We start from the raw sequence: 26,504 nt of genomic DNA, 5'->3' as shown, positions 1-26,504 counted from the left end.
CTCAAGATACCTGCCCCTGTTAGTATCTACAATGTACCCTTATTTCAGGGATCTTTTCCTTATGTTTGTCCTTTATGTTTTGCATAAGAAACCAGTACTATTTGTTAGGAAGTATACCCTGAACCAGAACCCCTTCTTTTGTACATTCCTGATGTGACATGCCCTACCCATTGAGTTACTTTTCTGAGGTCTCCTATGCTTGCTTAGCTCAAAAAAAAACAAAAAAAAAAAACAAACAACCAAAAAAACCCACCAAACCTCCCCCCCAAAAAACTTTGCACAATTTAATAGATTATAATTATATCCCTTTAGAGTTTCTAGTCCATTTTATTACAACTCTCTCATCATTCAGTTTCAAAGTAGTGATGCATCTTTTCATTTTTTCACCTCATGTTCCATCCCTCTCTTGCCTGCACAAGCAGCACACAGGGGGACTGTAATGTGGAATAATCTTTCAAAGTGAATGCAAGCGAAGCGTTTCAGATTGGATCTTTGGTACTTTAATATGATGCATCTTGCTCACAAGGAGGAACTAATGCTGAAAGTTAAACTCTTTGCTAGATTTTTGGGGAGTGTGTGTGTGTTTATTACAAACATTAATTTGTGCCTAAATATTCACAAAGATTAGCTACATTTTATTAACGTTGGCTTTCCCCAAATGCCTTTTCTCAAAGTGTGACTAGGAATCACTAACCTAGACTGCTTATAGGGCTACTTCTCTCATTTCCTCCATCAGTGATGGAGGAAATCTTGTCTATGCAAATTATTAGATAATACTTCAATTTAGTGAATACTACACTCTCTTGCCCCAGATTACTATTCACCAGACAGACCATAGTGTGGTATTGGATGTGAATGAAAGCATCAAATAGACAAATACATGGACAGGAAAGGAGTGATGTGCTATAAAACTTCTCTAGATCAAGTCCAGTAGTTATGGACTGTAGTTTACTTTGATGAGGGAAAGGTAATTACAGTAGTCAAATTTCTAAAGTGGGTAGAAGGGAAATTGTTTTAACCATCCATCTGCTTACCTCTCCATACTTTCAGTGGCTTGTCAAAGCGACAAGACAAGCTTCTCCCTTGTCCTTTCAGAACATACCCAATTTTGGGCAACTGAATTGTAGCTGATGTCCTGAAGGAGTTCATTTAGCAACTGCTTATTGTCAGAAACCCTCAGGTGAGAAAGAAGATACAGCCAAACACACACCCCACCCCCCCACCCCCCACCCCCAAACTAACACCATACACCCCACAAAAATCCTCATCACAACTACAGGAAGATTAACACTGCTGACTTAAAATGCTTTATGGGAGATGGTGCAGTACTTCCTAAGGACAACTGCAGCAGTCAAATAGCTGCAGGAGAACAAAACAGGCCAGTAAACATTCACTTTTCAGAAAGGAAGAAAAAATTCGTCTCAACAGGAAAAGCTGTGATTTAATTTGATCTGCAGCAACCATTTAATGTAAAGAGACTGAAGAAGTATTTGCATCCCAAACTTGACCTGTGATTCCCCCTAGACTGAAACCAAGCTTGCCACAAGTTCTTGCTTTGGCATCTCAATAGGAAGTGGAACTCAATAATACTGTAACTAATTCCAGCATCCTCTCCAGGAACCTGTTTTGAAAGAAGAGTTATCAGCAATAGTTGCTGAACTTGTACTGAAAATGGACTTGACTTTGGAAACAAAACAAGCCCTTGCAGCATTGGAAGCTCAGTCAGCACCCTTAATGTTTCAGTGCAAATCAAATGACAAGGAAAGTGTGATATGTGAAAATGAACAACGACAGACTCTTTCCTTGCTTAGAAAGCTTTGCATAAGGAGAAAACTCACCTCACAATAACCTACATTCTTCAAAGCTTTCAGATGAAAGTGATGTATTACAGAAAATAATTCCACAGCGAATCATTCAGACTTTTGTTCAAAATGCCCCCCGCACTGTTAGTATAGCTAAATCAAGAATCATTTAAACAAAGTACTCATTCAAGCACTCCAGAATAAAGTGTAGAATTAATGGAAGTCTCAGTAAAAACAAACAAAACAGACCACCACCCACTAATACATTAATCAAAAGAAAAATTGATCACACTTTGAAATCACTAAGAAAAAAAAATCACTGCAACAAATTAGCCTCATACAAATATGAATTTTATTTACAGTTTTCCAAATTCTCAATCAAATCCAACTTCTCAGTTAAATGTGTAGTATTTCTCCTTTAAAACAAATTAAACATTGTGTTCTTTTTACATCTGCAATATGGAGTCCATAGGTACATGCTAGTTGGGGCATCTGATGGAACAAATTGAGATCACTGTGTGTGTTCAACACCAAAAGCCTTCTGTGAAGACTCTTTCTTCAAAAATGTTATCTGCCTCAGGGACAAACATTTCCATAACTACTTTCTAATGAGTTAGGAAGGTTTAAAAACCCAGTATTTTATACCAGGACATACTGTTCACATATATTTCAGGGTGTATTATCATGTTCATACTGCAAAGTTGCCTGCTCTATAAGCAATGCCACTGAAATCAGACTAAAGATTACCCACAGATTTAGATATTATTCAATGTGAATAAAAATGGCCATTGATGACTTTTACTTGAGTATATGCAATTATGGGCCAATATGTACCTGATCTGGTACCAGTGTGATGTGACCTGTTCTGAAACTTGAAACCACATGGGTCATTATAATAAAATCTTTCACAACTGTATTGCACATAAGGTTCCTCAAAAGCACAAATCTACATAACTGTGTCCTGAACTCAGAATTTACCTGCTAAATTTCATGAATAAAATCAATCAGATGGTAAAATTGTTTATTTTTCTCATCCCAGTGTCTGTGAATGAAGAGAAGAGGGAGAAGATATATACTTTGGAATCCATTCAATTATTTGTTTCTTCTGCATGTGACTTGTACTTCGGAGATGAGGATTTTAAAAAAATAAAATAAAAAGCCAGACAGACCTTAGATTTATCTTTAAAAAGTACCTCAAAATCATAACAAAAATTCAATTTAATTTTGATACATATTAAAACATTTTAGTCAGTTCTGCCCGACAGCATAACACGACAGAAATGCACAAGACTTTAAACATGCTTTAAAATGACATTCAACAAAGTATTTAAAATTTAATAAATAGCATACAATCACACACAAATACATTTCATACTGGATCTTTAAGCCTACTAAAAACAGACTGGCAAAGAATAAATAAAACAGTAGTTGACATTTTTGTTTTAAAAGGTGTAGATTCTTGTTGTCACGCAAGTAGCCACATATTAACCTGCTTATCACAAAATTGGAAGTTATGAGCTTTTTCTCCCACTGACCTGTTTTGCTCCAACATGTAATATCATAAGAAAATACACTCAAAGGGATTTTTTTTTAAACAACCAGTCTGCAACCAAGTAAACCAGTTTTTAAATACAACGAATAAATAGGGAAATCGTAAAGCAAATTCAATTGCAACAAAAATGCAACACCCCAAGAAAAGAGCCATGGAAATATATAGCCATTGCAATATTAGACAATAATAGTACTTAAAGTGATAGTGCTTGTGCACTAAGCTCATTAGAGACCTTAATATGATTTAGTGCAAATCCCTTGAGTCCAAACAAGCTTTATACCCTACAGTATTAGGGAAAGATCTATTACCAGTTGGAACTTACTCTGTAGTGTATTTGTACATATTGGATATTTAAAGAACCAACACATATTGTAATATCTTCGGCCCTTTTTTACTTCAAATCGAAAAGACTAACAACTGGGGATTTTAAATACTATTTGGCTGTACCATATTAGACTGCAGTTTAGGAAAGTCAGTGCTATAAAAGCTTTTGCCATCAGTTTATCTATTATATTTAAATTTCACAAATCATTACATTTTGTACTTCTGAAAGAAAAAGAATGCTCCTGGAGAAAGTTTCTCCTCCCTTTAAATAAGTTCACATTATGATGAAATTCAAGAATATTTAGACAAAATGTTGTATAAACTCAAAGAAAAGTACATATTTTACATTAACAATCCTTACCAGTATTTAGTATATTAAGTTATAAGTATGCTGGCAATAATACAACAGAGTCAATTCCTAAAGTAAAATAATTCTGTACAAATTCACCTGTTAATATGGGGTTAAACAGGCAGCCAAGTAAGTCTTGAGCAGCCCTGTTTCTGGTTTGAACTACAGTACCAGGATAAACTAAATTTGAAACTAACTGGGAAAACTTCCGTTTAAAGAGTATTCGGATTATACTGGATACACACACGCTGTGCTTTCAAAGCCATTAAAATGTTTCCTCTAATAGTTCCATAACATCATCCAGTATAAGAAGTTTAATCAACCACACAGGCTAAAATAGTTTTAACATAATGTTGTCCTGGATTTTTTTAAAACTAAAAACTAGTTTTAACTGTGAAGTACAAAACAATGACAGATATTGCTCCAACTTGTACACAATCTTTCCTAAACAATCCGTACCTAGCAGAGTAATAGTGCCTCATCGTCACTAGTTTCATTTTTCACTGTTGCTTCTAAGCAAGTGTCAGGTATCTGGGCAGTGTGTACGATGCCACAGCTCTCACAGGGGCCATCTCGACTGCATGACCTTACACCGTGATGTGTTGCACTGTAAGGCTGTCTAAGCCCTGGTCCTTGATCTGAGCTGAGATCAAGTAGAGGTCTTGAACAGTCATTCATGTCAAAGTCTGATGCTACATCAGAGACTGGAATTAACATTTCAACATCATCATCCTCTTCTCTTCCACTTACCCCATTATCAAGCTGTCTCAAAGGACTTTGGTTCTGATTCACTGAGCTTGATCTCCCTAAAGTAAAGCGTACCCAGCGTAAGCCTTGAGTCATACGACTGAGCGCACTAGTGAGCTGGTGACGTGCGGGACTTGTGCTTGGGGGCTCTACACTTGTCACTTCTCTTCCACTATCCGTGTTACCGCTACTGCTGCTCTGAGCAGAGGAACTCCCACACGCTCCGACTGTTGCTTCTATTGCTGTTGCAGGAGGGACTTTCTGAGGCAAGGTGGCAGCAACACCACCAACTGCTCCTGCTGTGTCTCTTCTTTCATTTTCTGTGTCTGTATCATCAGATTCAACTGAAAACAGACTTCTGTGAGTATTATTTCTTTCAGCTTCTCTACTAGTACTTTGGCTGGCAACATCGTCTCCATCCGCTGAGACCAATGCCAATGATCCAGAATGCCGTGACCTTGCAAAATTAAAAATTCGATTCCAAATGTTACTTGATCTGCCAGCAATAGGAAGTCTGATTGAGGTAAATCCGAGCTGAGATCGCACTGCCAGCCTCAGGTTTTCCAGAACTGAAGCCTAAATGAGAAGACAAGCAACAATCAAGTGTTGACAGTATGTTGGCACTATTCTAACAAAGGAACAACTACTGTGGAAAACAGCATATAACCACAGGTTATATGTAGAGTCTTAAGTAACTAAAAAATGTTGCATCTTTAATATTAAGGATCTGGTGTATGTAGCAATAGGCTATTTCAAAAACCAACCAGGCATGAAAAAGTCTAGATTTTCTCCAGGAAAAAATAATGAACAGGGAAATTAAGTGGAAATACATATGAAAGAAAAAGGGGAATGAAAGAGCAATGAAGTATGTAAGGTACATTTCTGCCCAATTTTAAATAAAGGCAAAGTGCAAACCAAGCACTATAACCTGGATATGGAATACTAATTACAAAAAAGTACATACACAGATTCAGTGCAGACCCAGCACAGCAGGTATGCAAGGCAAGATCTGCTACACACAATCTTGCCAAGAAGATGAAGTACTGTGGATTTTAGAGCACAGTACATAGAAACATGCCACAAGAACTTTAGGATTTTAAAACAAAATCTTCCAGAAAGATTGTTATTAACAGAGGTGACCTTTCCTTATCCACTACCATGGGGCTGCCAAGAATAGAGACTAAATTAAATATCCTCTCTAGCAGAGGCTTGTAGTTTGATTTTCTTTCCCATTCTGGCATAATCAGTTAATTTCAGTTTCAAAATGCTTTAATGCTTGTTTAATTAAAATTATCTTTTGTGTTCTAAACCATACACTCCCCAAATTCGGTATACATTTTCTAGTCACTCAGCTATAGAACAATGCATGCCTGAATTCTTCCACTTAAAACTTTGTAACTTAAATTGTAAGGTAACACAAGCATATTAACACCTTTGACTCGGGGGTCCCTTACTCAAGCTTACATAAAAAAACAGCGCCTCAGCTAAGTAGCTCAGTTCTCACATACTAGGGTAGAAGATCTGTTGTTATGCCCATGATTCTGAAAATACTCACTGATATCTTTAATTACTGGATCAAGTCCATATTTCCATCTTTTAATGAAGATTATGGCGAAAATATAGAATATCCATCAGAATAGCCTTTCGCCCCCCCAAATAAACACTTAACATGTATGCATATATTTCACTTTGTTTATGAACACTGAACTTCAGTGTCCTCATGCTGTCACCTTCAGTTCCCTTCCACAATCCTCTAAATGCCACAAGGCATACACAGCACAGTATCCAAACAATACTTCACGCACAACCTGTTCCAATAGTTCATAGAATTATATTTGAGTTCAGTAGCCTTTCTTTCAAAAGCTACTGGAGAGACTACTATCCATCCTTGAAAATCCATCTCTGAAGGCATGTATCAGTTTTAGGCGGAAAGCATTACATACAGATCAGAACAACCAAGATTCCTCTAGCTTGACACTACCGACTTCTAGGAAATCTCAACTAGGTATCTTCAGTCCTACACAGATTTGCAATCTTAAGATTTATATATTGCTGAAAACAAAGGTAGTTGCACGCAACCTGACTTGACTCCCTTGCCCCAACACTTAACCATATTAAAAATTGAATTTGAGCTTTATAATTTATAGAATTCAATTTACATTTCAAGCTTTTAATCTTCAACTGATGTTCTTTCCTCCGCAAAACACTTATTTTAAACAATGCAACTTCATTGATTAAGTAACAGTAAAAAAAACATTATCATGGAGGTGTCCATGTTGTAGAATGACTTTTTCATTATTTTTGAATGTGACAGCCTGCTCCCCACTATTCTGTATTTTATGGTAGTTGATATCGCAGTATAGCTTCTTCTTTCCCAAATTTCAAAGTGGTATCTTACAATCTTGACTTATACAACAACATCAATACAGACCACAAAACTACATCTACCAATCTATTACTTTTCACGCAAGAGGGATTCTATAGTGTGCATTACTGGCATTCAATAAGAAAAAAACATGCGAAGAAAACTCTGTGGTGCTACCACCGCGTGATTTTGCCCTATGGCTAATCCTTAATATTAGCATTGGCCTGAAAGGGAGGAAAGGAAATGCTACAGAAGAAGAAAAATGCAGATAAAAGTTAAAATATCTTTATTTCAGTCTCCTTAAAATTTAAGTGGTTTGGCTGCTATTTTGGAATCTTACCTGATTTGGTGAACAAACGGGAAAATCTTCAACTGGTGGAATTAAACCCTGGGCAATTAACTGTCCATAGGATGGAGGAGCTTCTCTTCTCAACAGTTCAGCCTCAACCCTTGACAAATGAGTTTCAAATGATCTTTCAAAAGGAAAAAGAAATTTCATAATATAGAAGATGTATGTAAATATATTTAAGAGTAAAACTACATCAAACTATTAAAATCTGAAATAGTAAGTTTCAGCAGTTAAATTGTTATTGATTTAATTGACAAAGAATATACAGTAAGTCCTTGCAGTTGTTCCTATGGGTCTGTCCAACTCAGAGAACAAGAAAATCAACCCAACAATAAATTCCTTTAAAAAAAGGGGCTAAATAGAAAAGGCACCACAAGAGATGCTTATATTATTTTATAAAAATTGAAGAATATGTAATCCTTGTATGAGATAGTCTACAATAGAAGAAACATACTGTTAAATACAGAATTGAGAGATTTAGTTGCAGAAATGCAGATTTTCCACACTTCCTTTTTGGTAACAAAACCAAAAGCCTAATAGTTAAGTGATCAGAATATACTTCTGTCCCCTTTCCTTCACTGAGAGGGTGGCTGATCACTGGAACTGGCTCTGTAGGGCAGCGGTCACAGCACGAAGACTGTTAGTCTTCAAGGAGCATCTGGGCAACGCTCTTAGCTATATGGTTTAGTTTTTGTTAGTCCTGGGTTAGAGGTTAGTTAGAGGATCTGGGCATTGGACTTTATGATCCTTATGGGTCCCTTCCAACCCGAGATACTCTATGACTTTGGTTAACTACACTCTTTTTACTGTCAAAGAACACAGAAAAACGCCTTTATAAATCACATGCAACAATAACTGTGTGTCAATAAAAATGTTTCAAATACAACAATAAAAGATATGAAAATATTAAAAAAATTAGGTTCTTGAGACCATCTGCTCTACCTACCTTCGCTCAAACATCCTGAGTGAGTACAATTTACAAGTACATCCCAGTGCAATGACAAGCAGCAATCCGCAAATAAGACTCCCAATGACAGCGGCAGTTATTACTCTAGTGGGCACAATGACCGGGCAATTCTCTTCATCACTGCCATCACCACAGTCATCTTGAGAATCACAAACCCAGCTCTCAAACACACAGCGGTTATTTTTACAATGAAAATTTCCTGGCTGACAGAAGAAACAGTTTTTTTCATCTGAACCATTCGGGCAATGATTCTGGTAGTTACAGCGATCTGAACGAGGGTAGCAAACACCGTTTCGAGAGCAGGGAAACTCATCTCTTTGGCACATGGTGCAGTTGGTTTCATCCCTTCCATTTGGACAGTGCCAGTAGCCATCACAGCGTTGCTGTTCTGTGTAGCAACCCCAATTTCCACCGCATGGGATTTCCCAGGGCAAACAGAAGCCATCTACTTGATAGGTGGCATTGAATCCTCTTGCAGCATTCACTTTGTCAGCACAAAAATGCACTCTTACCTGTCCTGAGGATGAAACAACTGTGAGGGGAGCATGAGAGTCAAATGCTGTTAGCACACGCAACAGCCTCCGTGGATTCTCCTCTAATCCATCATATATTTTGACATAGTCTCCATAACCTGTACCATCAAGTTTAAAATCAGTGAATCGCAAAATTACTTTGCGATGGTCACCAGTGTCTATCAGCCAGGTGCAATTGCTTCCAGGTGGATAGAAGTCAGGATAGTTGGGAGAACTGAAAGTACCATAAAAGTATTTTAACCACTGCCCACATGTTGGCACATCACAGTCTATTTCATCTCCTAGGTCAAGACAATCGATGTTACCATCACATTTTAAAGATTCTGGAAGGCAAGTGTAAAGCTTGGTGAAGCGAGAAAGACACTGGAACTGATTGTAAGCACAAGGTTGAAAGGATGAAGCTGTTGGAGGACTAGCCTTGGCACAGATTTCTTCATCCGAGTTGTCTCCGCATTCATCCATATTATTACATTTCCAACTTTCTGGAATGCACTTCCCATTAGCACAATGAAACTGGTCACAATCACAATTTGGTTCATCAGATTTCCCTGAAAGGAAGAAAGAGTAATTAAAAATATATTTTCTTTTTAGAATTCATATAATTATGGTTTGTGTCACTTTCTGCACCAGGTAGTTCAGAATGGGAAAACAACTATTTAAAGTCTGTGTAAATCACCACAACTTTCATTAAGTTGCAAGACAACACATTTTTTTCAAGTTAAAATTCTGTCAGCACATCAGCATGAGCCTCATCCTTAGCTTCTATCAGTCAAATAACTTTAGCCAAGCAAGAAAACAACGTTCATTTATATAGTGACTGCAAAATCTGGCTTCTAAGGTGCTAAAAGTCAATCAGAAAAATGTTTGTCTCTTCTATCACTCAAAATACAGAAATATTTTGTCCTGCACTACCAGTTACCTCCTCAAATTCTTGTAAAAGCAGTCAAAACTCTCTCCTGTTTTCATAGGTTCCTACTTTGTACCAGAGGATCTATGGCAAAAGAGAAGCTGACAGCTCAAGATTATCTATTACTACCAAAAGGAAACCTCTGTTCTCACCTCTTCCCACCGTTTGCTCCTGCGCCTCCTCCAGCAATTAAGGAGTGCAGCAAACTCAGAAACACATGCTTGCTTGAACACAAAATTATACGTTAAAAGTTAAGGATCCAAGTAGTGGTCCAGAAAATATGGAAATCTGGGATTTTTGGTCTGTTTGGGGTATTTTTTGCGTTTGTTTTTTTGTTGTTGTTGGTATTTGGGTTTTTTTTGTTTGGTTTGTTTTTTGTTGGGTTTTTTTTAACAGTCTGGAAAAAAAATGTCAAGAGACACCTTTATGTAAGAAAATGTGGACTACTGGCTACTACCATGCTTGTAACATCAAGAATGTATTTTTTTTCAGGCCTTCATTTATTCAAGTTCCAACCACATTTAACCACAGAAGCATAACTGGGAAGAAAGCTATTTCAGCTCTGCAACAACATAGCTGAGTCAAATAGCGCTGTATCATTTAAAATCACTGCAATTTCTAAACACCATGGTACAGACTGTAAAATTGGTTATAAAACAAACTGCCATGGTCAATCTTGCAAGGGGAAAAGGAAAAAAAAAAAAAAAAAAAGGAATTCTGCAATGCAGATGGTGCAACACAGCAGTAATTCAGGAAATACACTAGACAAATATATACTAAATATAAATACCACAAATACCACTATACTTAGGGTTTTAAAAAAGGAACAGAAACGGCAGCATGAACTTACTGAAATACAGACTTTCCCAGGAGAAGTTGGTTCTATCTTGTTTTACAAGAGAACAATTCAGATTGGAATGGATCTCTGGAGGTCACCTAATCAAATCATCTGCTCAAAGCAAGACTAACTGAAGTCTGATTGGGTTCTTCAGGGCCTTGTCCAATCGAGTATTTTCAAAGTTCCACTGCTTAACCATATGAAGTGATAAAAGTCCTCATATCTAGCCTGAATTTCCCTTGCTGCAACTAATCTGCTGTGATAGGTCAAGCCATATCAGACCTCTGTTCCCCTTTTTGCTATTTTAGTATCTTAGAAAGCATTAAAAAGAAATACTCTACCTTGAAACAACCTTTTCTTTAAATAAAAAAAAAAGTGCAATGTCAACATTTTAAAAATGTCACAAATGCAAGAGCGATAAATGTTATAAGCACTGCTGAAGAGTGTTTAAGTCAACCAATTTGCTGACAGAGAGTGAAAGGAGAGCAAAACCTGAACTACCAGACTTGTCTTGCCTACACTGAATGACCGTGCTCCACAGGTGGAGGGCAATATAGCAAAATATGCATGTGTCATCACTGAACTTGTTCAAGTACTGATTATACTCTAGTCTAATGCTTCTACCTTGCAGAACCTGGGAAAGGTAGAGTAGAAAGCTATAACATGGAGCTGTAAATATTAATAGCAATTGTAGCAAAACAGGATATGATTTCAACCTAAACTCTTCCTTCTGCAGGCTTTGAAACATCCCTGAAAAGAGATGCCTACTTGATCCTGATTTTGCATTTTTAATCACCAATCCTAAGTCATTAAATCAGCAAAGTTTACAAATGAATCAAAAATTAGAGTCATTAAATAAGAGATGTGCTAATAAGACTACCTTTGGAAGCTGTACCACAAAGTACTTCAGGGTAGTACACAATAATTAACAGAACCCATGCGCAGGTGTAGCCAAAGGACTAACACCATCTTTCCATGCATTTGCAGTGAACACAGACCTCTGTACTTTTAATAACTCTATTTTCCACTCCACATTACCATTAGTAAAGTCCATCCTATTCTGATACCCATAAAGAGGCTGAAAAATTAGAAACAGTGGGAAGACAACAAAGGGGAGACAAGTAAAGTGACAAGGAGAAGTTGTTACTGTTTTGTTTGTTTAAAAAGGAACATGAATATTTACCTGAAAGATATTATTTACAAGAATTCAAACAATTCACATGGTCCATCTTCCTCATCAGATTTTAAACATGAGGCTCTCTAATGATCCCTTTTGTGCCTGTAACCTGTATTGTTTCTATCATTCCAGCACAAGCAGGGCTAACTTGCATCCATGTAACCAAACTATTACTATTATTTTCCATTTTTCTAAGATCACACACCACCTTTGAGATTAGCCTTAACACCACTGAATTAAAAAGGCTATTGAGGCATTAAACTGAGTACTACTGCATCATGCTAATGAGAAGAAATTAAACAACATAATGGCACAGTTGAATGTATAGCAAAAACGTTAGCATTCCATGAGCCTCCTGACACTTGAAAGCAGAAATGATTAGATCATTATTAAAGCAGATTTGTCAAATCTTCTCCTATACACAGGTCATTTTATAACATTGGAATACCACTCTGATCAGATCACTGAAACACTATGCTTCCACCTCAACCACAAAATACCTCCTCCTAAGTATCCTATCGAACATAGGGACCAAGGCAAAGTTTCAGGAAAGCTTGTTTTTTTAAAAAAATTGGCAACCCCCCCAAAACAAACAAACAAACAAGCGCCAAAACAAAACAACAAACCCCAACCAATTTATTTTTCAGCCATTTAAAAAACACAGGATTAATGTCTTAACTACTCTAAACTGAGTACTACTGTTATCACACTAACAAGAAGAAAGCAAGTGACAGAAAGAAATTCTTATTGTTGAAAATGTTACAGCTTCTTCCAAGAGGGAATACATAATGCAACTATTTCAAGATTGGAGGGAAAAAAAAGGGGAAAGGAATTTCAGAAAAAACTCTACTGGCCTGTGGCCTGCCCCTGCCCATTCCATACCCTTACCCAAAACACCGTTCTTTCCCAAAGCCTCTCAGACAGGAATGCTGCCTTTCCTCTGTGCCTACAAGGACAGTGAGATAAACAGGGCAGAAGCCGATGCCTCACGCAGGTTAACAGTGTGCAGACGTGCAGCTAGCAGAAACAGTAATAGAGGATGACTGATTAGACAGTGGCTTCCCCCCCCCCCCCCCCCCCCCCCCCCTTCCCCATCATCTTTTTTGGTGAAACAGTAAATAAAACCCAGGTAGAACATCGCCCTGAAAGCTGAGCCAGCGTTAAATGCAAGGCTGCATTACCTCTCCCAGACTTGCTAAGCTGTGATAAGCCGAACCATAGAGGGAACCTTTTTATAGGCTTGAAAACAGGTGATAGGCAGGGATAAGCCCACCCGGAAGCTTCAGGTTTGTGAAACACGCTGACAGGGTGGAGGAAGCCATTAGGCGGAAAGAGCACAGAACGGAGAACACTAGCAAATATGGCTTAGGCTAGAGGACATCAGGCCTTGTTTGACTGAATCGTGGTGGAATAGTTTTGAAGCTGTGTTGCAGTGGATGGGTGTAAGAGTATGAATTGTTTTATAGAGGCGAGTAGTTAAAAGTTGGCACACAGAGTTTTGGAGCAAGCCAGAGTGGATATGGCAAACGCCAGGAGGGAGCAAGGCAGTGTGAAACCATTATGAAAGCACAGAAGAATCTAATCCAGTATTTGGGATGATCAGGACATAGAACACCCTAATTATGCTATTACATAAAATTGTAACAGTTCTTAAGGCCAGAAAAAAGTTTGGAACTAGTCTTTACCCATGACCGGCTTCCTTCTCTCTCTTGGCAACAGCTACCAGAGCAAGAACTGCCCACAAAAGAGTCTCAATCTAGCACTACTGGTAACTAGCTTGTATCACGTACTCAAATTACCTGAGTTTTGCATGTACAGAACCATGTGTGTACTTGGCTAGAGTAATCATATTAATATGTTGTGGGTTTTATTATTTCTTTTTTTAAGTTAAAGACAGTATACACTCTGTAGATGGGGGAAAATGATGCAATTTGTATAGGAAAATCCTGCCATTTCTTCCCTCTCTTGCCATATTTACAGTACTCAGAAGTCTACCCAACTATTTAAACAAACTAATTTTAGTCTGATGAAGAGATTTCAGATCTTAAACTACGTTAAAAAAAGCCACTCTAGTTGCCTAGTATTAATAGTGAACCATTTTCCTCCCATAATTATTCACTCTTCTCATTACTGTAATCACTGATTCCCACTTTGAATATTCAGGTTGTACACAGGATCAAAATTTTGCATAACATATCTCTCCTGATTTCAATAAGCCTTGAACTGACTACAGTCTACCCTGCTACAAGGAAGTAGTTCTCAAAACAACTCCCCACCACCACCATACTGTACCGGGTATCATTTGAAACATACCAGCAAAGTAGGCTAATCTGAAGCCTTTTCTGGAGATGCTATCATCTGAATGAAACCTGATCCAAACATGATCCTGTGAAGAAATGTACGGTGATGGAATGGAGGAGCCACATGCTCTATAGCCTTCGATATTCTTGTAGCTTCCAATTGTTAACCAGTCTGAGCTGCATCGTCGTGATCCCTGAACATCAAAATCTTGAAAGCTTAAAGAAAGAAAAAAAAAGTCAAAATTGCTACTGAATTGGGTATTACACAACCAAGCTGATGAATTACTCCACATAAACATGGAAATTAGCTCTGAATTCTTTTTTGGTCTGAAATAAAAAGAGCAGCTTCTCTATCCATGTAAGAATAGGATTTAAACTTGTGGTGATGATACTTTCATGAGGACAACAAGAATCCATTTTGTCAACCAAAATATTCATCCACTACTTAAAGTAGTTCAGTTTTGCTACAAAAAATACATTAAACCTTCATCTAAAAACAAACAAACAAACAAAAGAAATTCTGTTCATTACATTGTCTTTGAATCTTATTTAATGACTTTCATATACTACTAAGTGGTTTTACTTAACTCAGATTTCATCAGAACTTTAGCTAATGCTACACTTAGCCAACGATAGGACTTGACATTATAAATACTGCTAAACTGTTCAAAACTACGATTTCAGGTAACATTTTCTCCCAGTTGCACTACTCTGTTACCCAACAGGTATGTCATGGAATGTCACAGTATGGCTACAACTATGCCATTACCATGCATTATGTCTTGAAGTATGAAGGGGGAGACAGTCTGGGCAAAACAGGTCTGTACAGACAACAGAGCAGTAAACCAGAAATGAAATGTGCAATCTATGAGGGGGGGAAAAAACAACAATGTGACAGGAAAACAAGGGTAAGTTTTAATAAAAATTAACAGTATGAAAAAGTTACAGCATTCTAACAGATGAACAATTCTACCTACTTTGCATTTAGACCGATTTAGTATTCAGTAGAAAGATTGTTTAAATTAAAAAGCAGTACTTTAAACAAGTAACTGATGTCAAAACAAATACTTCATAACAAAGAACTGCTTCTTAGGTCAGCAAGTTTGTACTGAAATACTGAAGTAAATCTGCAACTAACGCAGTTTCATGATCAGCCTATGAAGCAGTACTATTTCTATCTTGAAGCTAAATCAAGCCTAGATTTCTCTTGTGGCAGTAACGGGGAATGAACTGATGAGAACTTAAACCTATGATACAACTTTTTTACATTACTTCTTTAGAAAAGTTACAAGATACATGAAACTGTGAAGAGCTCCTTCCACCAAAAACTCAGCATTTCCAAAACTGCAATCATATCCATTGCTTTAGTATTTTACCCTGCCATTTTTAAGCACACCATGAGACTTCATAGCAATGAAGCATTACAGAATTCCCCTACATGTTCTTTATACAAAATACTTATATTTCAGGGACATTAAAAAGAAATCAAACAAATGAGCACATGGAAACTTTTTCTAGTCACCAATTCTCTAGTTGAAAACAAATGCTACATGGCTGAGTGAGAGCAAATCAGATAAAAGGAAAAGCAGAAATCAAAACAGAAATCCTACATTTACAGGAAGAGAAAATTAGTACATACATAATTAGCAGTTAAAAATGTCTAGTCGATACTTCAATCCACATGGTTAATACCAAAACACTGGTACCTTATAGTAATAATCTCTCCTGGGTTTGCATGGATGTACCAGCTACAGTTGATTCGGGCAGGATACTCAGAGGGCCACCCTGGACTTGTGATTGTCCCACTCGGTGATCGAATTTGTTCTGGAATATCTCCACAAGCTAAAAAATACATATATATTGAAAGCAATTTGATTTAATTCCATATTTTTTTAAAGCCAGTAGGACACACACAAAAAAGTCAATCTGCAATAATCAGGGAAAATATCACACTGAGTTAGATGACGTGTAACAACAACGTCTAAAGGAGTTCATAATGGAATATGTCGGCCAAAAGATGTTTCCCAGTGTTGCCGGAGCGGAAGTTCAAACTCACATCCATCAGTACTACAGATCAAAAAAGATTATTCTATATAGACTTCAACTACTTTAATAATAAAGTAAAACATTTTTTATTTCCTGTTTTTAGCATTCACTAAGTTTCAGTTCAATTTAACCATGCATCTACATCTTATACTGACAAAAGCATTAGAAGATGAAAAATAAATTAAAGCTAAATAATCAAGTAGCTGAAATTTTCCATCTTCGGAAGACCTGGTGCCTAGTCATCATTTAAATACCCCCTTTCCAGCCCTTGGCATGGAAACGATCTTCCTACACACGATTCCAAATGCTCAAAAGGCGAAGAGCACTTACTGCAGCACACTTCATTTATAGATATTAGAAGTTAGGTTCACAAGAGATTACTCTCAAGAGGGACTTGCATAACTACATTTCTGATAATGGACTAGAAAGCTTGTATTTATAGGACTAATTCTATGCAACTGAAGTAACTCGGCCATTTATATTCTTACTGTATTATAGTTGTAGCTTTCTGCATTGGCCTCAATTCAGCCGCTTGTTCCTTTCAGTGGAGTGTTCTCAGCTCTGCTGATTTTATTTCAAGTACTGTATTTACTAGTTTTATGGGTTTGTTTTGCTGGTTCTCCCCCACCACACACCTTTGCGGCCTTTCATCCAACACCTGTCATACACATATACACAACCTTCACATAAACAGAAAGGCCACAATATTCTTGCTACAGAGACTGAAATTACAGAGAAGGTTTCAGAAGTCAGAAAACACATTAAAAATAATTGTAACATAAAAGCACAGAGGGCAATTTCCTCACTGCTAGTCCAAAAGTTGTGAGCTCTCAAATTTTACTGGTAGCACAATCGCCTACACACAGTAGTTTAAACACAAGAATGATTACAAATGAGGAAGCATTTTCACTACTGTGTGATGATCAAAAGCTTTTTTTAATTTGTTTTTAATATGTATTTGATTAAAATAAGAAATCAGAACTGATGCAGTGAACAAACACGTTGAAGAATGAACTGTATTTGTAATAGTGCAAATATTGTAATAATGTAGTTTGTAAACAGGTTATTAATTTTTTTCTATTTTTATCCGCAATCAAGCTTTCAAGATAATTTTTCAAGACTGAGAACCTGAAATTATTGTCTAGCTCTAACACAATAAAAAGTTTCATACAAAAATTATTACTTTCTATATGGCATAACAAAGACATTTCTAAAAATAGATTTAAAATGATTAAAAGATAAAAATGCTGGCGTATGCCTGAATTTTCTATATTAGCTTAAATACAGAAATCTAGAAACAAAAATAAAACTCAGTAAATATATTGTTTTCAAGTACAGCTGTAACAAAACATTGCTCTAAACAGTTTTTCATGTTTCTTATCACAGCTTCACTCATGCTGCACAGTTAAGTATTAACATACTTTAACCATAGAACACAGGACCCATCCTAATACCTAGGGATAAAAAAAGTCTCAAAATATAGAAAGATATTATTTTATCTGAGTATTCATTCAACTATTCACTGGAAACTTTCTTATTTTATTTTTGCGCAAACCCTATAGGTGGTGCTCTAACACCATGGTATTTTGGAACACTGCTCCTGTGCAAATGCTCTGGATACACTTTACATCTGCTCTGACAAGAAATGGAAGGACTGGAAAGAAAAACTTGTTATTCATAATAAAACGCTGAAGTAAAATAGCAGTTTAAACAGGTTTGAAGCAAAAACAAGTGTGAAAGTACAAGAACGTGTAAAACATTTTGTACCAAATTTACAGATGTTGCCATACACTACTTGGTCATTACTAAAATAGTGCTCTCAGCTTAAAGGAAGCTGCCTTCAGGTGAAATTTATACTACTGTAACACTCACCTGGTATTAGATATTTACCAGCTGATATATGAGATTTTGTCACTGAGATCCTCTAAGGAAGCTTTTATATTTGCCTGACAAAGAAAAACCTTAAACTAGAAGATAGAAATAATCCATTCAACACATGTTCATTCAATTTTAAAGTTCACCTCCAAAAACTTAAGCATGCTATAAATATATACGTACAGCACGTGTTTGTTGAACAGTAACCTCCAAACACTGCTAGCAACCATAAATTACTATGCAATTAGCTTTGCAACTTCTCCTATGCTGGCACAGCACACCCTGACAATTATAATCTACTCAATCCAATCCCTGTAGTAGTACAAACAGTAATTTTTACTTGTTACGTTAGCTTGACTGGAAGTAATTCCACCGGGAAAGCCCTTACAACCAAGGTGGTACTTTCAGAGCAACATTAAAATGTCCAGTTTTACTCAAATTCAGGTTTTTAAGCTTTTGTTTGCAATACCAGCCATATTGCTATATTGTCTATATTCTTTTAGTTAAGATGCCTTTTTCTCCATTTCCAAAGCTAACACTGAAAAGCTGAAGGCAAAATATGACCCTTTCCAGCACCATCCAATATGGAAAGAGAGAAGCAGACTAAGGAGGGCATGAAGCAGCAAGAATGATCACTGGCACTAAAATACAGGGTGGAGTGAACAATACTGCACTTCTGCTGCAGAAGAGAAAAGTAGAATTGAAGGAAGTGTCCATATGACAGCGTGGGAGTTCAAAAAATAAGAAGGAATGAACTTGAAAATTACAGCTTCTTTCAGGTTAGCTAGATAAGCTAAATGAACTTGCATACTTGGTATACGTTCGTGCACTGAAATCTCTTACTTCTAACTCGGGAGACAACAGAAATCTCCCATTTGCTTAAAAAGTGTATAAAGGTCCAGATCAACTGTGTAGAAGCTGCACTTCAGAAGTGCTGTCATTTTGAAAGAGGATAATTTCTCAGAGAGATTGTTAAAATCAAGTATAACCTTTTGAAATAGAACAGTTTTAAAAGGAACCTACTTTATAAAGGTAATAGCAGGCCTTTTAAAATCCATTCTTGACCCTCTACTTAACTAGGATGTTTCTTCTGAAGCTTTTGAGAATATAATGTAACATACATTTTATTCATGTGTTTGTAAACATGAAGAATTGTAGGCACCATCAAAAGGGCATGAGAATCAAAAAAACAATTCAACTGACAGCATGTAAAACAGAAATGTAACAATAGAGGCAAACATCTTTACATTGAGTTGTGGAGAATTTGCTCTTCTAATTTCAATTGATAGTGGCCCTGCAGGCATTTGTCATACGGGTCAGTTACATTATAGGAACTTAAAATTCCAGGAAAACTAACTAGATCTGGAATAATTTATTTATAAGTATTAAAAATATGTAAGAAAACAGCAGAATGAAAATTAGAGGAGGCAGAAAAAAATGAGATGAGTTTTCAAACAAGGCAGAAGCACTGAAACTGAGAAGGTTGCACTGTAGAGAAATAAAGACACACAGTGATGCATGCCCAAGATGTTTTCAAATCTCATGTTGGTGGCTGTAAGATTTCTGGGTGGGAACAAAACCCTCCTGCACAACCATTTCTACGTGGATATTGTCTCTGCTTACATGCCTCTCAATTCCCCTATACTCTTTAGTACAATCCTGCTCATCTATCTCCTACCTTTATTTAAATTCTTTCCTTCGTGAGCCTTTATTTTATTAACAATCTATTTGCAATTCTGTTACTTTGCTGTAACTGTTCAGTAGATTGTAGCCCTGTAATTAGGACTGAAGATGTTTCACAGACTAAACTGCAGAATAATTGGAAAAAAAACACCACAACTGCTGAGAGGATAACCTGTGCACATGGTTTTCTGGTGTATATGGATTCTCTTATGGACTTTTCAGAAACACATGTAACAGTTCACCTTACTCCCTTCTTCCTGAAATTTGTGCACTGGCCCACATTACAGAATGTAACTGTAAACTACCTACGGGATGTTGACTGGTAAACATAAGAGAGGCAATGAAAACTTTACAGTACCAAATTTGACGTGCAAGTTCTAACAAGAAAATAATTAAGAAACCTATGCAAAAATTCTGTAACAAGGTCTAGAGAAGTAAAGTACCTGTAGCAACAGTGAACAACATGTCAAGGAAAAAAGTCACTTCAGAAAAGCAGGGAGAGGGAGATTAGGGATTTATCTTCACAGTAATGCCAGGAGATTAGTTGAAAAGATAAAAGAATTAGCTTTCAATGTGAACCACAAGATGATAAGGTATGCATTATATTGGACATGGTAAGGACATGAATGCAGCTGGATAAATGATCTGAAGGTGTTTAAAACAGCTTAGAATAAAAAGAATAATGTTGTGATAAAGTCTAAACCATGAATAGGGAGGATAATTATTGCATTTGTAACTCTCAAGAGCCACTGAAAGTCTTAGTTGGAGAACTATGGGGGAAGAAGCCACAGGAATCTTTGCCTCCAGGTCAAGCTGAAAAGCTTTAATTTAAAACACTCTTTGCTCTGCAATACAGAGACATAGTCAGTAAAATGAAATCATCATAATTTTTTAATTGTTTTGAACAAATGTCTTCAGTGGTGTAGAAGTTCTTTAAAACAGAGGTGGGGGATTGGTTTTCCAGTTACAATAATTAGGGTGCAACATACCCCAAAGACAGACCTGAAAATATTTCTCAGTTTTTCAGATTTTAAAGGCAGAAACACTTACTCTCTAGTGATAGCTTATATGTAACAGACAACATTCCATTATTGCTGTTGGTAGAAAAAGCATGCTCATATATTAGAGGTGTACCTGTAACTTGGCAGATATACAGCAGAAGCATAAATACCAAAGACCACAGAGGTCTGTGCTATTAAAACATAATTTAGTATGGTAGGTCATGTAGCCTTACAGTGGCAGCATGACAGGAAATCTACCATCAAGACAATAATTTCATTTTAAATCCCTTCTCTGTAGCAACTGTCCAAGAAAATTGCTTGCTTGGTTTCAACACCAAGTTAAAGTTGGATTCAGAAATACTCAAAGGCCAGATGTCTTTGGTTCTATTTTACAGAAGCTCTGCTTAAAATTGTTCTGATAAATATAAAGCTGTCCAGGTATGCTTGATGAAATATATGATCTGCAAGTTCAAAAACATGTTTGGGAGACCCAGATTGTTTCAAAGCAACTAAAAAAATCATCTAAATACATCCCCATCTTTTATTCTTGGGCCATACATCTAACATTTAACATGTACATAGAAAGAACTATAAGGAAAATGTCACTGGGTCTGTCTACAGGCTTTCTTCAGGTTTTCATTAACAGACCACTCTCCATCCCCATTATTTCAAAATTCTCCAGTGAAAAATTTTCACTTTGTATGAAGACAGAAATTTTAAGAGTATGTTACTTATTTATCCCCAGCTGGAAAACTTTTAGAACACAGGACCATCAGAACTGATTTCTTGGTGTGGTGTTTTGTGGGGTTTTTTTGGTGGGGTTTTTTTGTTTGTTTGTTTTTGTTTTTTTTTTCTTGTTGTTGTTTTGTTTGTTGTTTTTATGTTTTTTGGGTTTTTTTTCTTTTGGGGGGTGGGGGTGGGGTGGTGTTGTGTTGTTTGAGTTCTTTTTTATTTATTTATTTTTAAATAGAAGTCCTCACTGGATCTTTCTTCTCAGTAGTTAAAGGTCTGTCTACCAGCTGCTGTTATCTTGCATAGAAAGTACATCGTGTTCTGCTCTTCTTGGCACTCCTTATTCAAGCATGCTGGCCAAAGTACTGAAAGCAGAGTCAAAAATTCCATTCACCTCTTGCCCAGCAGATGCTTTCCTGCCTGTATTGCGACCTGTGACACGACTGTTACAGTAAACAAAGGGGTAAAGGGTTGTTAAAACATATCGTGAAAGCTGCATAGCTAGGTTTTAGGCTGGGTACAAGTAACTTTTACAACCCAATTCCAGCAACAATTGTTTCAACAGTGGCAAGTACCCGTGTGGCTGTTTATTATTTATACTGGACCACAAATGTACTATGCATGATACTTGGTGCATTACTGTTGAAGAGCAGCAACACTCTCCATGATGCAGCATAAGAACAGATAGCAAAGATCTTCTGTAATTACACTCTTGCCAGTATTGGAGTGGCAAGCAATAAAAGGGGAAAAGAAGGTTGCGTAGTGTAACAAAGACCATCCACTGACCATATATTTATCCAAAAACTTAACTGTGTGCACAAGCAGCAATGTAATGCTTGAAGTGATACTGCAAGGACAACTCCAGCAAGATGTGTAAGCCGTTTTCAAAAAAGGATGAGTTTGCATTTTGACTCTTATTTGAGAAGGGTATGAAAATCAGTTTGATTTCCAGGGACCAGTGGCAGCTTCCTATGGAAAGAATCAGGCTCATATTCTTTTAAACACTGTTCTTCTTCAGCGGGTATCTCCCTGTTTGCACATATTCCGAGTGCCTGTATCATAAAACACAACCAGCAGCTTAGCTGACACTGCTTAGCATCTGAAGAATGAAGACTATATACTGGCATTGCCTAATGCCTTAATGGACACACAGTCACATCACTAACACAGAACAGCCCCAGCTGTGCCTGCTGCCCAGGAGAGTCTGAAGACTGATTTACTGGAAGAGAATGTAGCAACCTTTGAGCAATGCGTGCTGCTTTTATACCCCATATTCTCCAAGCACCTCATCAGTTTCTCAGTTTCACAAGTTCTAAAATTCTTTTTTTCTTCTATTAAGGAAAACACGCAGCCAAGTGTACAGTAGTTTCGGTTACTGCTTCAATCTAATCAGGTGAAATGCATAACTCCTGGATTTATATTATTTGATAGTAGCAGCATCCAAAATTACATTTCAATAAATTTCATTTCACAAAAACTTTACTGTGGAAATAAAATATCAATTCAACTTAAACCAACTTTTCTCTTAGTTCAATGTTTGTATGGAAAAATAATTAAGCAGTCCACTTAGAAAGGCATAATCTGTTCATAAGCATGCAGGTATCAATTTTATCTTATGAGAATTTTTCCATGTTCCAGTTGCTTCATTCCTTATTACATGCTGCAAAAGGCAGTAATAATTTTTATAGCCAAATATCTCTTCATAAGATACCAGGTGGCTTTCAATATTTACTATTTAAGTCATGCATGAAATTTAAACATTACAAAAAATGACTTACCCGTTGACACTCCTGAAATATGCACATTTTCAGAATGTTCTGCAAGAGCACCATTTCCTAAAATTAAACATAATGAATAAGCTAATTTCCAAGATAAAATTTGTAAAAATTCTTCAGATACCCTTTTACAGAACAGAAAGAACAAAACTGAAGTTATTTTAATTAATATTAAACATTAAAGGTCATATGTTCATTTTATGATCAAACTTAAGAAAAAAACTAGAGAAAAAAGTTACCACACAATGAAAAAAAAGCATCATTAGTGTAGCAAAGAGTAGCAGAGGGCTTTGAGAAAGTTCAGGCATTTTAGATGGTAGACTTTGCATGATTTTGCATCAATTGCTAATTTCTTTTCAAGAAAGGTTTATTTCAATGCATCTTCCCCACCTCCTCCTGCATCAAGATCTGTAAGCAAATGCTACGCAAATAAAGAAATCCAGGGGAAGACATCCATCTGTCTCACAGTGAATTGCAGCTTATACCCTTTATCCAGAAAGATGTTTCAGATACAGCCAGGAATTAGGTACCTTTAAGAGTAACTCCCCATCAGCGTTCATTAAAACTAAGTATACTTGCAAAGATGAACAACAAGACCCATGCGGTCATCAAGAGTTAGATAGAAAAGTTACTCCTCCAAATCTCATACTCCTTTGCACTCCTACAAAGTAAAAGTCTGCTAAAACAAATATGTTTGCTTTACAAGTATGTTTGCTTGTACAAGACAGGTAGTAGCCCTGGTATGTGATATGAGAGATCAAGTTGTGTAAGTTGTGTAAATGCACATTTCTCCCACTGAACAGTTCTCATTCTCCTCTCCCTTACTCAACACCCTTTTAACCTTTACAACAATTTTTTAATAGTATCTTCCAGGTATTTTGGGAGGAGAAAGTTACTTTCATAAATAAGCTCCTTCAAACATAGGCAGTGAATCTACAATGTAAAACACATCACTAAGCAATTTTTTTGTAAACCACAACTCTTAATCCCTCGAAGTTTTATTGAAGAATACTGAAGATTTGCCGTGTCACACAGATTTTTATACATGTGCAATCAGTTGTTCTACCAGCACCACAATGTTAAGTGTGATAAGTTTGGATAACAAGAACCTTAAAGACATAAAGAACACTCAAATGACTTTTATACCAAGCTTAAAGACTGTTAGAGTAGATCTAGAACATACACTTAAGCAAGCACCTCAGTGCTCCTCTATTACAGTGGTCACAAATAAAAAGTTTCCGAAATTTCTCCCAGGGTTGACAATAAACGTACAAGGACACAAATTTTACTTCCTAATGACAGAATACAGTTAGAAACCTGGTGATCAAAACTGGTAGAAAAATAGCAAGTCTAACTTTTCTTTAAACAAACAAGCAAACAAAATTCTTGGGCTCTTAGAAGTGATGTGTTTCCTCCCCCATTTTTAATGTACTAATTTGGCTGCATATATTTATATACCAAGTTTCTTTGTCTCTATTTTGTAAAAAAATTCCAGTGTAACAATTCCCCTCAATGTTCAAGACAGAAGTATTCTAACACAGAAAACTATTTCAAATGTTGTATTGGTAAGCAACTATTATCCAATTAAACTCTTTTTGGAAGTAAAATATAACTGTATATTATAGAAAGGTATTCTCCAAATAATTTCTCCAATTTACATATAAACTGACATGCTAGAGTTTTGCCACTGATTTTGTTTCTTCAGTAACACTTAGCTCTAAATTCACAGAATAAACACCATCTTTGCAATAAAGTTATTTTGCTTGTAACTGATCCCACAGAACGACATTTCTCATTGTCTTGTTTTCTATTATTTCCATCAACATAAGGAAAACATTAGCACATTTCCAAACCTCTTGTTTTAAGTTAAAAATAGCTTACTAGTATTTAGTCTTTCAAATTACGGTAGGGATCATTCACTGTTTTTGCATTTTCAAAAAGGGGTTATTAACATATACAAATATATCTGTAGTTGTTATTGAACACTGAAAATGAACAAACATTCAGAAATATGAAAAACCTCAAAGTAATTGCACTGAAGACAGTCAGTATCCAGGCACTCCATTGATACTCCCAGAATCTGAATTCCAGACCAGCTGCCTATACATAAACACCAGGAAAACAAACCCCCCCAGAATTTTAATGAAATAAGTTCTGATAAAAATACAGTTACAAACCATGAAAATACTAAAACAACACTGAAGTAATGGAAAGAAAAGCAATGTACATATAAAAATTGTCAAAAACTATAAACCAGTAATAACAAGAAGCATACCAAAATGGGAACTCACATCCTAATCCTGTACACATTGACTTAGAATTAGTGTGTTAAATTAAGAAGAAAACTTAAGTCAATATCCAAACCTGGAATGCTTTAATGTTTTCCATCTAAATATGCATTATGATCTAACAATTAATCTATTGATATAAAGTGATGTCAAACTAGCTTCAGTAATTAGTCAGAAGCACTAGTGTGATGATGAAGCCTCAACTAAGATCCAAATAATACAGCATCAAAATAAGGCAGGTTTTTATAAAAAATTACTTCCTTCCCAATAATCCTTCATTACATGAAAAATGAACCTTAGAAACCTCTAAGATTATTACTTCATTTTTTATTGGAAACTGTCACTGAAATAGAGCGTGTTCAGATGCCATTTAAGCGTTACTAACTGCTGACACCTTTATTAAATTTTTAGGCAATGATCCTTATATGATCTCAACAATTATGTCACATGGTTCCATATGCACTGAGCCCACCACAACATCAATATATCAGACAACAGATCAGTAATTTCCATTAAGATATGGGAACATAATTATCTTTGAAATTCCTGTTAGTCTATTTAATACAACAAAGCATGAGTATATAGAAAAAAAAATTCATCACAGCATCACTTCTGAACATCCTGGTCCCAAGATCCATGAGCCCTATACTCCTATATGGAGTCTGGAGAGGACAATAACACCATATGGAAGATAAAACCCATAGCCTTCGAAGGTATTTCACTAACGCGAGTTTCATCACAGACAGGAAGATAAACAGAGGCCAGGGAAGTGAGACTGGCAACAAGGAAAATGTTGCAGCAACACTCCAACCAAACTGCTGAGGAAAACTGTAAAGGGAAAGTGTGGGAAAAACCCAATGCTTTACACTTGAAAAATATAACATATTTGGCAAA

General features: G+C 36.4%; 1 protein-coding gene across 1 annotated transcript in view; it reads right to left on the bottom strand.

Annotated features, from left to right (window-relative positions):
* Positions 1-2,131: 2,131 nt before the first annotated feature.
* Positions 2,132-26,504, bottom strand: part of LRP12 (LDL receptor related protein 12) — a 48,817-nt gene continuing 24,444 nt past the window's right edge. Inside the window, exons 2-7 of the mRNA XM_055704698.1 lie at positions 23,326-23,382; positions 15,917-16,052; positions 14,224-14,426; positions 8,435-9,536; positions 7,480-7,612; positions 2,132-5,350 (exon numbers count right to left, since the gene is read on the bottom strand). Coding sequence (XP_055560673.1) covers positions 4,487-5,350; positions 7,480-7,612; positions 8,435-9,536; positions 14,224-14,426; positions 15,917-16,052; positions 23,326-23,382 — 2,495 coding nt within the window. The 3' untranslated portion in view covers positions 2,132-4,486. The remainder of the gene's footprint in view (positions 5,351-7,479; positions 7,613-8,434; positions 9,537-14,223; positions 14,427-15,916; positions 16,053-23,325; positions 23,383-26,504) is intronic.

This window comes from Falco cherrug, chromosome 3, assembly GCF_023634085.1.
Source record: "Falco cherrug isolate bFalChe1 chromosome 3, bFalChe1.pri, whole genome shotgun sequence".
NCBI lineage: Eukaryota > Metazoa > Chordata > Aves > Falconiformes > Falconidae > Falco > Falco cherrug.
Note: the sequence above shows the minus strand (reverse complement) of the source record. Positions and strands in the feature narration are given on the sequence as shown.